General features: G+C 48.5%; 1 protein-coding gene and 1 long non-coding RNA gene across 3 annotated transcripts in view; one reads left to right on the plus strand and one right to left on the minus strand.

Moving 5' to 3' along the window:
* The window catches only part of LOC147243607 (uncharacterized), a 9,427-nt gene extending 6,841 nt beyond the window's left edge, over positions 1–2,586 (plus strand). The window contains exons 2-3 of the long non-coding RNA XR_015110481.1: positions 192–1,707; positions 1,788–2,586. This is a non-coding gene — a long non-coding RNA (uncharacterized LOC147243607). The remainder of the gene's footprint in view (positions 1–191; positions 1,708–1,787) is intronic.
* Positions 1–12,362, minus strand: part of pitpnb (phosphatidylinositol transfer protein, beta) — a 16,780-nt gene extending 4,418 nt beyond the window's left edge. The window contains exons 1-11 of one of the 2 annotated variants that reach the window (XM_086188280.1): positions 12,259–12,362; positions 9,409–9,439; positions 7,762–7,907; positions 5,307–5,398; positions 4,702–4,709; positions 4,226–4,300; positions 3,756–3,839; positions 2,432–2,509; positions 2,250–2,354; positions 1,217–1,339; positions 843–929 (exon numbers count right to left, since the gene is read on the minus strand). In XM_086188280.1, coding sequence (XP_086044406.1) covers positions 882–929; positions 1,217–1,339; positions 2,250–2,354; positions 2,432–2,509; positions 3,756–3,839; positions 4,226–4,300; positions 4,702–4,709; positions 5,307–5,398; positions 7,762–7,907; positions 9,409–9,439; positions 12,259–12,287 — 819 coding nt within the window. In that variant the 5' untranslated portion in view covers positions 12,288–12,362 and the 3' untranslated portion in view covers positions 843–881. The remainder of the gene's footprint in view (positions 1–842; positions 930–1,216; positions 1,340–2,249; positions 2,355–2,431; positions 2,510–3,755; positions 3,840–4,225; positions 4,301–4,701; positions 4,710–5,306; positions 5,399–7,761; positions 7,908–9,408; positions 9,440–12,258) is intronic. The other variant, XM_086188279.1, reaches the window with a different exon arrangement.
* Between the last annotated feature and the right edge of the window lie 835 nt (positions 12,363–13,197).

A 13,197-nucleotide genomic window follows, 5' to 3' on the forward strand; every position in this document is an offset into this window, starting at 1 on the left:
CAAGGACAAAATGTCTCTACCAAATCTCCAGTGGACGCTGACGGACAGGTGGAATTGGGAACGTCGCACCATCAAGCATCACGTTTGTTTCATGACAGGATTTTTTTCTTCGGCTGTCTATTTTGATCTCCTGTTACTTTTTATGGATTCGCATTTAAAGGCTATCGTTTGTTTTTCATTCTTCATTTTAGGAGTGACATTTCTCTACTTTCACAAATGAAGAAGAACGACGACAACCCTTGGATGCAGCTCCCCTGCATGGACCATCAACAGCTCGCATGAAGGAAGGAATCTGGACGTGGGTCGGTCGATGCTCTGGCTTCAAACTTCACCAAACCGATCGCTCGGTTACCCGCGAGCCACACCGGCGCCATGAACAGGTGTAACACCACGAGTCTACGCAGCCGCATCGGTGGCTACATTCTGGTTCACATAAGCAAACATTTGACAGAAGGATTAAAACAAAATTTAATCCAAGTATTTACTGGAGCCACTGGAGCCTTTAGCCCGTCGCAGCTCTTCAACAGCCGACTGTGGCTCCATTCATGAAGTTCTTATTTCCAATTCACACAATAAGTTCACCTCTGAGGGACCAGGTGAGGATCAACAGGATCACTTCAGTTGGAGCTAGCCAGGATCACGTTAGCCAGGATCAGTTAAGACAAGGTTGAAGAACAGAGCCCAGGAGGTGAACACATTATAATGGAAAAAAAGATGTCGTGCACAATCAAACAAACTGGACAAATCCTAGAGTGGACAAACAGGCGTGTTAGGACAAACAGGCGTGTTAGGACGGAGGAGGATCCATGCAGCGCCGCCACCTCCGCCTGGATGACACTTACTCAGCCTGCCTCTAGTGTTTGACCTACAGCGACGGGCCTCTACTCGTCTGTCGCAGAGGTGCCTCGCACGTCTCCCTTCTGACGCATCTAATGTGAAATTCAGGAGTCAAGGATTAAATCAGGCACATAATCCAGATTAGATTGTGTTGTTTCGTCTTCAGCGGTCTGGTCAAAAGAATCCTAATGCACAAGTGAGAACTTCACGTCTTCTCCCTGAAAACTCCACGAGTGAGGAGCTTCCTTCACCTCTCTGGAAACATCAGTATGTTGAGGCCGCGTTTCTCCAAGTGGAAAATCATTTCCTGCCTTCTGTCGATGGCAGGAAATGACATCATGTACGAATAAGGACAGCTGTGTGTTTGAGTGTGATTTACCTCCTCGAGCTCTTTCTGGGTCTCCTCCTCCATCCGCCTGATGTCCTCCATGGTCAAACCCACCCATTTGTCAACCCAGCAGAAGAGCTGGCGGTGGAAGTTGGTGAAAATACGCTTTTCTTGCTGTGAAAACACGACAGGAGGAAAAAAAAGTCATTGACTGAGTAAAACAACAAAGGAAAACGTGTCAGCACCACAGAGGCCCACCAGAGCACGAGGCCCTGATATGAGCCCGGACCAGGCAGCACCGCAGGCTCTCCAGACTCGGGTAATTACATTTGCCTTCGTCTCACCCTCAGCTGAGCTCAGCTGTGTTTGCCCTCCCTCCGACAGGTGCAAGGATTTTAATTAATACGAAGCACAGGAGTGTTTCTCCCTGCGATGTCTCCCTCTGCTGTGCAACACGAGAACACCACAAGTCAGCCTCGGGGACTGAACTTGCTGGAGCTACAGCTGCTTTTCTACAGTTTTCCCTCTTTTTGGTTTCCCAGGTAGCGTCTCTTAACACAACACAGGAATTTTGTCAGACTGCAATTTTGTAAAATGCCCTTTTGATTTGATTCATCTCCAGATAGCTGAGGAATGCAGGGTACCTGAGAGGCTCAACCCGGGGCCGGTGTGAGGAACAGGAACTGGGACTCGTCTGACTTCTTTCATGCTCACAAACCAGTTTTCCACAGGAAATAATCAGACGGTTCACCCATCATTTCTTTAGAAAATAAATTCCAGTAAATTCTGCTAAGGCTGTGAATCCAAGCATGTGTTTCATCCCAGAAACACCGCACGCTCAACATGTGTGCTGACCTTTGTGGTGGTCGTACCTGGACTCGGAACGATCAGCTGAGAAGCCGCGTGTTCGAGTCACATTCCTGAGGACCATTTCAATAAACGTGAAGTTGCTGAATGAGGAAACAACTACAAGTACACAACTACAAGTACACAAGTGGAATTCTGTTGTCCAAAAAATGTTGTGGGTGAAAGGAAATCTTTGATTAGCTGCTAGCAATGGGCTGGAGAAGTTGTTGCACTTTACCCTGTGGATGAAGTTTTCCACTTTGGTTTGCAGACCCCACCATCTGAACTTAACAGTGACCAGTTTGTATGCACACATGTAAGGACAGTCTGTCTTCAGCTCGTTCTGCACAGGAGAGACAAGAGAAGCAGTCATCAGCGATCAGAGACAGGAGCGGAGAACGTCGGTTCCATTTCTGGTACCTTCCACTCAGGACCCAGCGGTCCTCTGCCCGTCTTGGCGGAGTGGAAGAGAGTCGGGTCTTCTTCTGGTTTATAGTCCTGCACAGAAGCAAAAGGCATCCACATGAGAGCTGCCACAAACTCATCCTTTCAGTCTTTCTAAATAAAACTAAACTAACAACACCAAGAGGTCATCCATGGTCGGGGGGGGGGGGGGTCTTGAAACTCAAGACCTCCAATGGTGAATGAATTACATGCAAATTCTGCTTCGTTCCATCATTCCATCTACACACGTGTAACCCGCTGGTGTCACACATGGCGGACAAACTCACTCCATTTCAGGCGTCAGGTACGATCTGAGGAACCTGTCAGAACTCTGGTTGGTTCCACCCAAACACAAGAGGAACCCTGAGTGACACAAGTGAACGTGGACGTGTTGAACACACGAGCCGGGGCAGCGCGAGTGTCAGCAGTGAAACGACAGCTGGTGTTAGTGGTGGCGCTCTCCAACTCGCTGTTGTTATGACTGCCTGCTGAAGCTACTTAAGCTGTCCAGCAACCAAGTTCCCAGCACCGACTGGCAAAAACACCTAGGTGGTTGAGGCCAGTCGGTGCTGACTCACTCGCACTGCAGGTGTTAAGTCAGACTTCCGCCCTCCAGCCGGAGTTCAGACCGGAGGGGAGACGAGCAGCAACCTTCAAGGCTCTTCCTGCTGCTCTCTCAACCCCCGAAGCTTACGGCTCGCCGTGCTGTTTTAATCCAGCAGGAAGAGTAGTCAAGACCTGGAGCAGATGGACCTTCAGATTAAACCCGGGCCTCTACACTGATCCACTTAAGTCATTATTGTACAGAAACACTGCAGCTCTGGGGCAACTTTGACCCGCCTGGATGACAATGGCTTAATGTCTCTAAGGTTTCAAACCACATGCAACATGATGCGTTCGGGCTTGCCGGCATCCACAGATCAGACGCCAGCAGCGTCCATTTCCCCTGGTTCCTAAACATGTTTCGTGGGGTCATCGTGACCTTGACCTCTGGTTTCCACATTTCTCACAGCTGATGGATATCAATCACCGGCAGGGGGCGTTCCAAACGCGCGCTGATGAAATGGTTCATTCATGGTTGATGAACTGTTTTCAGACGGCTGTCAAAGGTGGAGACCCTGCTTGTCACTCCATTTGTGATCTCAACAACAGAAACAAGCTTGTTTGAAGCTCCCGCACGAGCGCCGCCAGCCTGACTGACCTCACGCTTCCTTGGGCGGCGACTTCCTGCTCTACATCAGAGGACTGAGCTAACCAGACTTCCACACCAATATTACACCCCGTATTTTCGAAAACTCACCCCAGCCGCCACCTCGTCTTTGTTTGCAATATCTATGGGCACCACCTCCACAGTCCTCCACGTCTGCTCATCCAGGTCATGGACCTGGAAGGAGAACATACCAGCAGAACCCAATCAGACGAGCGTGAATGACAGAGACCTCACTGCTTGAGACACAGACCCGTGGAGTCTGCTGGACTTCGTAGGGAAGGATTTTTTGTGAAGAGTTCAAGTGCATCCTGGGAGATGGAAACTCCTCTGGTGGATAAAATCAGATTTACATCACATGAAATAACTTTTGAGCTGCTCAGATGTGATCAAGAGCAGAAGGTTAAGTGATGCTGCGTGGAATTATGGGTAATGTAGTCAGTGGCTTTGCTTGCTCGGTTGCAATCGAGCTATGGAACTCCTGATGTTCCAGGCGTTTTCTCCTCCCCGCCACTCGTACAGGATGAATGTGCTGCTGCTCCTTCTGGCTTCTGCTCACTTACATTTTCTACTGTTCCCATGTCAGGTTTGTGCCACGTCTCGATCTTTATCATGAAGTCGTCCTTCATGTACTCATTCTGAAAGGCAGCAGAGAACATGCGTGTCATCGTCAATAATTAACCAGCGTTTCACTTTCTGCCTGCAGGTTAGGACTCAGATCAGGGACAAACTCCTCCGCTGACAGGTGCTGCTGATCTCAGCAGGCCGACTTACGGAGACGCCATGAATGGAGGGTTGAGAGAGATCAGCTAAAGCCAATAAACCACTCAGAAGTTCAGGGTGTGACAGCATGGTGACGGTGCAGTGCTCAGCTCAGGCCTATTTTAGTCCCAAAGACGGCCATTAGCTTCAAGTGAATGTCAGGTTAACTGGTCACAGGAGAGATGGCGGGTTTACGTTTTTGGTGAGGGGCTGAATGTGTCTGGTGAGCTGGCGTCTGCGTCACAAACCAATAAAGAGAATATGACGAATGACTCACCGTCACGACTGCAGATGGAGGAGCAGGAGGAGCCGGACGAGAAAGAAGAAGAAGAAAAGCAGCATCAGTCTCCTGGCATTCATCACGATTGAAAACTGAACACTTTCACACAGAGAGAGCAAAACTACACACGTCGGAAAAGATCACTTGATGTCCCATCAGCACGCCAGCGAGTGAATCTCTCAGACGTCAGCCAACTCATCCGTTGGGCCAGTAACTCCTCACTGACGGCGTGCGTTCAAAACATCCCAATTTTAAGTACGTTTTATTTATACAGAACTTCTTAAAACACGCAGTTACAAACTGCTGCTCTGACACTCGAAGGAGCAGCATGGATGGCCGTGAAGGCACACAAGGAGCAACAGATGAAGAGCAGCGCTTTTTGCTTGGAGGCCACGAAAAAATACGGTAGAAGGTTTTTTTCCCTGACGTGTGGGACAATCAGTCACTGACTGTTTCCCGCTTCAAACGATCAGCATGTGAATCCAGTATCAGCTGACTTGTCTCCATCGTGAGGAAACACCCCGCGTGGCAGCAAACCTGTTTGATAAGTTCACACACACACACAACACAGTGAAATGAGACTGGACACAAGAGAAACTTACTGGTGCGACAGTATGGGTAGGCATTCCACGCCTTTTCATGAAAAACTAACGCTCCCTCTGGTGCGATCATCTTCACGTATGCTGGAACTTTACTGTCGAGGGAGAGAAGGCAACAGTCACATTTGAGGACACGTCAAGAGGAAACACCTTGAAATGAGACGGTTCTGTCCAGCCCAGTGTCTCCTTCATGAACCGCCTCCTGACCGGAGGGCTGATATTCAACTTGTCGTTCCTGTTGCATAAAAATCCATTCTTTAGCCACATGGTTTTGGTGAGACTTTTGCCACCACGTGGACTGCAGAGTCTCTGGTGAGGGTTTAATGACTGAAACGTGAAGTTTGAGGCAGAAACTTCCCAGGGCGGTGACGATGAAGTGATATGAGGATAATAACCGTTAATCTCTTGGCTGTTCTAGGACAGAAATTAGAACTGTTTCCACACTTTAAGTACAACGTGTGATGAGAAAGATTTATTGGAGACAAACTGAGCCACTGAATGGAAAAATGTCATTCCGTATGTTGTTGTAACACTGAAACACAGAGGAGGCCATGTCAGCACGTTGGCTGTACGCTGAGGAGAAGATGCTGATTTGACCGGTGCAACACATCGCACAGCTGAAGAACCAGCAGAATCAGAACTGCAAGTCTAGGACTTTCTCGCGGAAGCTCCTTGTCAGCAGACGGTTCCCGGCAGAACTGTGGTCTAGGTCTGGTTAGGATGAGGAACAAACCCGGTGAAGAGTTTCGGAGAGCTTGTGGTTAGGCTTAAAGAAACCAAACAAATAAACGGCAGCGAATTTCCAGACGTCTCACTAACAACAGTACCAACTCACACCGGTCATCGGTCCGCCAGCGCCGTGCAGGGGTCCTGGACCCGCGCGTACCTGAAACTGCTGGTTCTCCAGCTCTTGACGCCAGAGTCTTCCTTCAGTTTCCTGCTGGGTCAGTTCTTTGACCATCAAGGTAACAAGAGGAGACGTTTGTGTCTGAACAAACATGCTCAGATATTTTTTGCGAGGCTCACTGAGGTTACGCGCTCAGGCCGCTGGCCAAAGACAGGAGTGGCACGAACGCCATGTTTGTGAAGGTGGTACGCCAAGAGAAGTCCTTGCGAGCAGCAGGTCTGAGGCCGGTGTGTGAGAATGTTCCTTCGGTTCCAGTGGGAAACCTTAAGGCTGCTGATCCCTCACTGCACCCGCATCTGTGAGGGCACATGCAGCCATGCGTCCTCCAGGTCACGTTCAGTCCACGGAGGTTGGGTCAAGGGCAGGAGATCAGTGAACAGCCTCCATGACCACGGGTGGTGGGATCAGGAGGGAGGGCTGTGACGCCGCTCACCCTCCACCTGCGATGCTGACCCATCAGCTCCTCCCAGCAGATTTGACAACCTCAATTTTGGCCCTGTGAGACTCCACTTGTTTACACTGGGCCACAGCGACTTTCTCGGCTGGCGTGATGACAGATAAAAGTCTGACACATTTGGTTTATTTTACGTTTTTGATTTTTATTATGTTGATTCCTGTTTATCAGGCCTGCCAAGGAGGTTATGTAATCAGTGACGTTTGTCTGCTAGCAGATTTTTCCAAACTTGGTCGAGGGCTGCAGCAGGGACGGCTGCTACACTCCAGGGTGGATCTTGTAACATAATAATAATAAAAAAAAGGCATTCTTTTTTTTCCCCTGCACGCTGGCATCAGAGGTGGTCTTCAGTTTTACCAACAAAGAAGTAGTCGACACAGCAAGGTTGCCGGGGGAGACGCCACAACCCGGCCTTTAGGATGCAGCTGTTTGCCTGTCGGTCCACCACAGGAGGTCATGTGATCAGCGCTGTTTGTGTGCGCGGGATTCAGTCAACGATTGAGGATGGATTCGACAGAACTCACTGAACTGTTGATCAGATGTTGGGACTGATTGTGATGACATCACCATGGTGACAGGAGGCACTGGTTCCTCCGGTGTGAATGTTTTTACCAGAGCATTTGTTTGAATGTGATTAAACGTTGGCGTTTGTTTCGTACTAGAATGGGAGGATCAATGTCCTCCCAGTAACTCCAACACTGGTACCAGATCAGTACAGGGGACTGATGGTCCGATACCCGAGCTCCTGGCATTGTATCGGGGGAGGAGTCAGACCAGTGCACGTTCAGAGGTGCTGATTTTGAGGATGAGAGGACAGGTGTTCTCATGTATCCCAACGGCTCCAGCTGCCTTTCACTCAACCCTCCTGAGAGTTCTCTACACATCCTGCCAGGCTGGACTCAGATTTAAACCGTCCTCCCTCGATTCGTTTCTCAACCCCATCAACATGTAACCTCAGTTTACTGGTCTGAGTTTGTTTCTCGAACATGTTTTTCACCTTTTTTACCGTTTGTCTTTACTGTTCTAACATCAGTGCTGCTCCTCTAGTCTTTAAGGACACCTTAACCTGTTTTTAACCAGACATCTGTCAGACTTGCCTCTTTAGGTGGTAGATTTTGTGTGTGTACTGTCCCTTCTCGCCATCCTTCTCGTAGGGTTCGTTCTTCAGCACCTCGATGCCCTCTCCTCCTCCCGTCTCGTTCTTGCTGGCCTCGGCTACAGAGTACAGCTGCCCCACTTGATACTGAGGAACACGGCAAGAGGAAGAGGACAGACTCAAGACACAGTATCTGTGACGCATATTCCATCCTGCAGATATTTGGTAGAAGAGGCCATGAGCGAGCAGATCGCACCGTGTGTGGCATCAGGAACAGAAAGACTCACAGCCTGAGTGAGAGGGGGACTTCTGTCAATCTGCCCTTGACTGCTCTTCCTAAGCTGCTGGATGCATCTCTCTGAACTGAAACTGAACTGTGAGAATACTATGAACAATGTGTTCAGATGTAAACAAAACCACAGGTCACATGACAGGCAGACGGCAGGCTTGGAATTCTGCTGAAACTCCCTGTTAGCCGGAAATCTGTTGACATGTTCCAGCTACATCTTTGACCAATCAGAAGGACTTGTGGGAGCACGTGTCTGGCTCTGCTCCTTCTCAGTTGCCCCTCGGCAAATTGTTTTTATTCTGTCCGCTTCCAGTTCTGAGCTATGAAACTGAACTGGACGAAATAGAAAAGGACCTTAATGTACCAGACGAGGCCACCACGCTCTCGTTGCCCAGGAGGATTTCTGCGGCTCCCTCTTATTCAGAGCAGGATTTAAAGCAACAAGGATGTTAAATCAAAGTGGTCAAATACAATTTAATATAAAAGCCCAGATGATTTCCCCTGTGACCCTCTGAGGCTACGAAGGACTCTTTCACTCAATCTTTACGCCATCACCACCAGTCACAAACATTACAGGCCTCAACTTGGAGAGCTCAATGATTTGGGGTTTGTATTCATCATACAAGGCTAGAGGACGGCTGTCACACAGGAAATTAAAGAAACACTGCACCCAAAAAGGGTACTTTGCCTTTCAAATACTGACAAATAGGAGTCTCAAGCTGACAGAGACGTCTTCCCTCAGAGAGCTCGCAGCTCAACACATCTATGAAGGGCCCTCTCTGGGTGAGCTGTTGCCTTCACAGGGCACCATCATGATGAAGGACAACTTCTGGCCTCCTCTTCTTTCCATTTAGAGAGAACAGCAGAGAAAAATATCATTTTCTCATAAAACCTGAATGTTCTAACTGCCAGCCCATGATTTTTCCCCGGCAGTAAATGCTCTGTCTGAACTACAGCCAAAGTATTATGTCATCAAACATCCCAATGATGTCTGAGCTCAAATAAAAGCAAATCAAAAAGTAGTTGACTCGAGAGGCCGAGCAGAGACCTTCAAACATACGCCACGCTAATGAGAGCGAGACTCCTTTTAGCGGCCGAGCCTTCATCATCCCACAGTCCTCCTCCCTGTGACCGCCACCACGACCGGCCTGTCACACCGTCATCTCAACAAAGGCCATTGTCCCAGAACCAGACTCACACTGAGGCCTAAGCAGTGCGTTTCCAAGGGGAAACTCACAACTTTAGGAACTGTAATACCAATTCTGTCATTAATGAATGCTCAGGAAGAACAGAGTGATGTAATTATTGAAGTATTCAGCAAGTATTATTGAAGGGGATGCGCGTAGTTATGATACTCACCTCTTCCACAGAGATCGGCAACACTACACGGCTACGAGCAGGAAAGCAGGAGGGGTGAGGCAGGAAGTGAGAGAGAAAGAAGGGACACATGAATGAGAACAGTAGACGAGACCATGTTCCAATGTTGAACCATTTAAATGGACGTCAGACAAACGTTTGAGTGCCATCACAGCCTTTAAACAGACTGATCGAGCAGTTTATTAAGAGCCAAAGCTGTCGTCCTGCTGGATGCTAAAGCCTGCTGCAGCCCCAGATCCGGCCCCTAGAGCTGGACCGCCAACACGAAGCAGCAGCGCTTCATCTTACCTCATGAGAGCCACAACTTATCAATAAGACGTGTGAGATTCTATAGAGCAATCAAAAAATGCTTATTCTTAAAGCATCAATCGTGCCCACGTAAATACATTTATAAAATAAATACATTTACATGGAACCAACCCAGGGATAAAAACAACGGTCATAAATGTGGCTGTGGTAGCTTGTTAAGGATTCAGGCAGACTCTTTGTTTCCAGCTCTTCATGTGAATCCTCCTCTGAGACTCAAACGACCCTCAGGCTGGGCGACCGGGTTGATAAAGGTCACACAGGCTGAAAATATGAAATCTGACATTAAACAGCAGGGTCGAAAGCGTCTTCAGCCATTCAAGAAACACCTTAACAGACTTAAGGCAAGCTGAGAAAATCTGTATAAATCAGTGTGTGTGTGTGTGTGTGTGTGTGTGTGTGTACATGCACATGATAGTTCCACTCCACGAGCGCAGAACAGGGATGAACCCATGTCAGACAGAAAAGTTGGAGAAGACAAACAGGACGATGTGTCTGCAAAGCCTCAACTCCAAAAATCACCACCGCCAGGCTTCGCGTGCATAAGTCACTGATCAACCTCATTAAGACAGAACTTGTGTCGCGCTGGGAAGAACCTGTCCATGTCAAACCACGTGTAATATTGATTATGATCCCAAACTGTATTAATTTAGAACTAAATATTGCCCAAATAACCTGTGTGGTTCTTGTAGTTCTAATGCATCTGAATGTACAGCCCAACGTTTGCCTCCATCACGAGCCAGGCAGCGTCTCCCAAGAGTGATCACAACTCTCACACTTATTATTATATAAGAGGTAACTCTACTGCGTGGGTTAAGCAGGTCATGTGTGATAAACTGTGTAGCATCTCAGTAATACCACGACAGATAACAACACCACCACAGACACCACACTTCCTCCCCAAACCCTTTCCATTATTCCTTTGTATGCGAGGGCTGAAACAAATGCACACGAGCAGGAAACCGATTTCTCTTTTCATGTACTCCTCAAGATCCAGGCCCTCCTCCAGCAGGAACAAATTCATCTTCGGAGCAGTAGAATTGTTGCCTGCCACCGAGCTATCCTTCCTATTGGCTCACGATATTCAGAACTGTCATTTGTGTGAAGTCTGGAACACTTCGGGACCGGATTTATGAGGACTGTCTGTTCATTGATTATATTAGAAACAATATGGCAAATGTCCACCCACAGTCCACTACAATACAACTTCTTCTTCTGCAAAGATAAAACCACTGTGAAGCAGCTCTGTTTATTGTTGAGGTTGTCGGAGGGGAGCGTTCAGAGAGCTTTCCAACATCTTGGGCACCCACTTACATTCTTGAGGAAAGAATATTAAAAACATCATCAAGAGAAAGCCCTCCGCCACCTACTACCACCTCAACAATACACACAATACTACCCTTCCGGTCCTGGAGTCCAAAACTTAAGAACACAAAATAGAATTCAAAACAAATTCCGTGCACATACGGGACATTAGGATCTCTTGATCTGGTCTAACACAAATGAATCGTTTGAACACCAGATATTGTTGGACCGGATTTTCCTGAAGTTAGTTCACTTCTCTCTCAAGCTAAATGTACCAAAGGGGGAGCCGGAGGAGCAGGTTACCCAAAGCTAACTAGCGTTAGTAACAACAGGTACCGTTACGTGCCTGCTCAGGTTAGCAACCGTTACACGGTAAATAGATGCGTTTTCTAAGGGGAGGGGGGGGGGGGGGGGGTCGGGAAAATGTCCACCCGACAATTAATACGACTTACAAATTCATAGCAGTGTGAACATGGACAATATTAACGAAGAGACACTGCTATTAGTTGACTAGCCCCCCGGTCACAGGGCTAACTACCATGCAAGCGCCAACAAAGTACCAGCAAAGTAGTTGAACGCTCACAACCTCGAGCTTTCCTGAGGGGGAGCAGCAGCTACCAATTACGGACCGACATTGCAAGATAATCCCCAAACTTGGTCTTTGGCAATTCAAATATAATGCGTGGGAAAACACCAGCCATTAAGGTCAGATTGATGCACTGTGGATGTAAGGTTTTAGGTGCTAACAGCTAGCCGGCAGCTAAAGCTAATTTAGCCTGCTAGCGTTACTGGTAAATCCGACGGAAGCTTAATCTGTCACTTAAAGCTCTAACATCACGGTATTTGCGGGACCCAGCAGGCAGCTAACAGCACAGCTGCACCGCGGAATTTAGAGCCGCCAATGTGATGGTTACCATGTAAATGGGCGAAACCTGAGCAGCCTCTTTTATGTAACTCATATTCATTAAGAAGCTAATTATCCCCTCTGCCGCTACAACTCAGCAGCTAACGTGAGCTAGCACTAGCAACGCCTAAAAAAGACCGGTGTGTCCCGTTATCCACGTCCCAATCCACCCGGAAAAAACATTTTTAAGGGCTACGGGACTTTAGAATCCAGCCATCGACAGTAAAAACGTCACACACAGTTTTACTTTTCGATAACGGACTCCCGGACGCAAGAATAAGCGCCGAAAGACACGTTTAAACCATATCAAGACTCACTATTCCTTGATGAGCACCATCTTCGTCATCCGGGCTGCGGCTGCGCAGTGGGAGGCGACACCAGACAGAATTATCAACAAGTTCGGCCCGCCCTCCAGGAAGGATCTGATTGGCTGAGAGATCCACGCCATCAACCTTGTAATGATTGAAGTGATCGATCACGACCCTCGGCTCTGAAACACTGAAGGCGGCAGCACAACAAACACGAACCTGTCCGGCCATCTTGACTTGAGCTGAATGATAAAAAAGCCTTATTTTATATTTTGGGACCTGTTCAAGAACCTGCCAGCTCTTCCTCCCAGCTGGGGGCCTCCCAGCAGCAAAGATCTGTTGTATTTTACTTCCTGTTCAAGCTTCAGGAACCTGCATCCTTTTCATTTACCATGTTTGTTCTCACTTTGATCTTCAGACTTTGATCTCGAGTATTAACTTGGATTTCGGGGGGTTATGAATTTTTCATCCCATTGCTGGAGGGGCAGGGGTCTTCTCACAGAAATCCGTGGCATCACACAGTTTCCTGAATTCCAAATCAAACCTAATGACCTCATTGCATTTTCTGCCAAGGACTCGTAACCCTGACCGTCCCTGGAGGAGGTTGGTTTTTTATCCAACCAAACCATAACACTGGGGTCTATCTCACAATCCCCCATCAAGGTCTGACTGCCGCTGCAAGCCCCAGGTCCCGTGGTCTGAGTCCAGGTCCTGTGGTCTGAGCCCCAGGTCCTGTGGTCTGAGTCCAGGTGCCGTGGTCTGGAGTCCAGGTGCCGTAGTCTGAGCCCCAGGTGCCGTGGTCTGAGCCCCAGGTCCTGTGGTCTGAGTCCAGGTGCTGTGGTCTGAGCCCCAGGTGCTGTGGTCTGAGCCCCAGGTGCTGTGGTCTGAGTCCAGGTGCCGTGGTCTGAGCCCCAGGTGCTGTGGTCTGAGTCCAGGTGCCGTGGTCTG

The sequence above is a fragment of the Aulostomus chinensis genome, chromosome 19 (assembly GCF_037954235.1).
Source record: "Aulostomus chinensis isolate RoL2024-O1b breed Wild chromosome 19, RoL_Achi_v1.0, whole genome shotgun sequence".
NCBI classification, from domain to species: domain Eukaryota; kingdom Metazoa; phylum Chordata; class Actinopteri; order Syngnathiformes; family Aulostomidae; genus Aulostomus; species Aulostomus chinensis.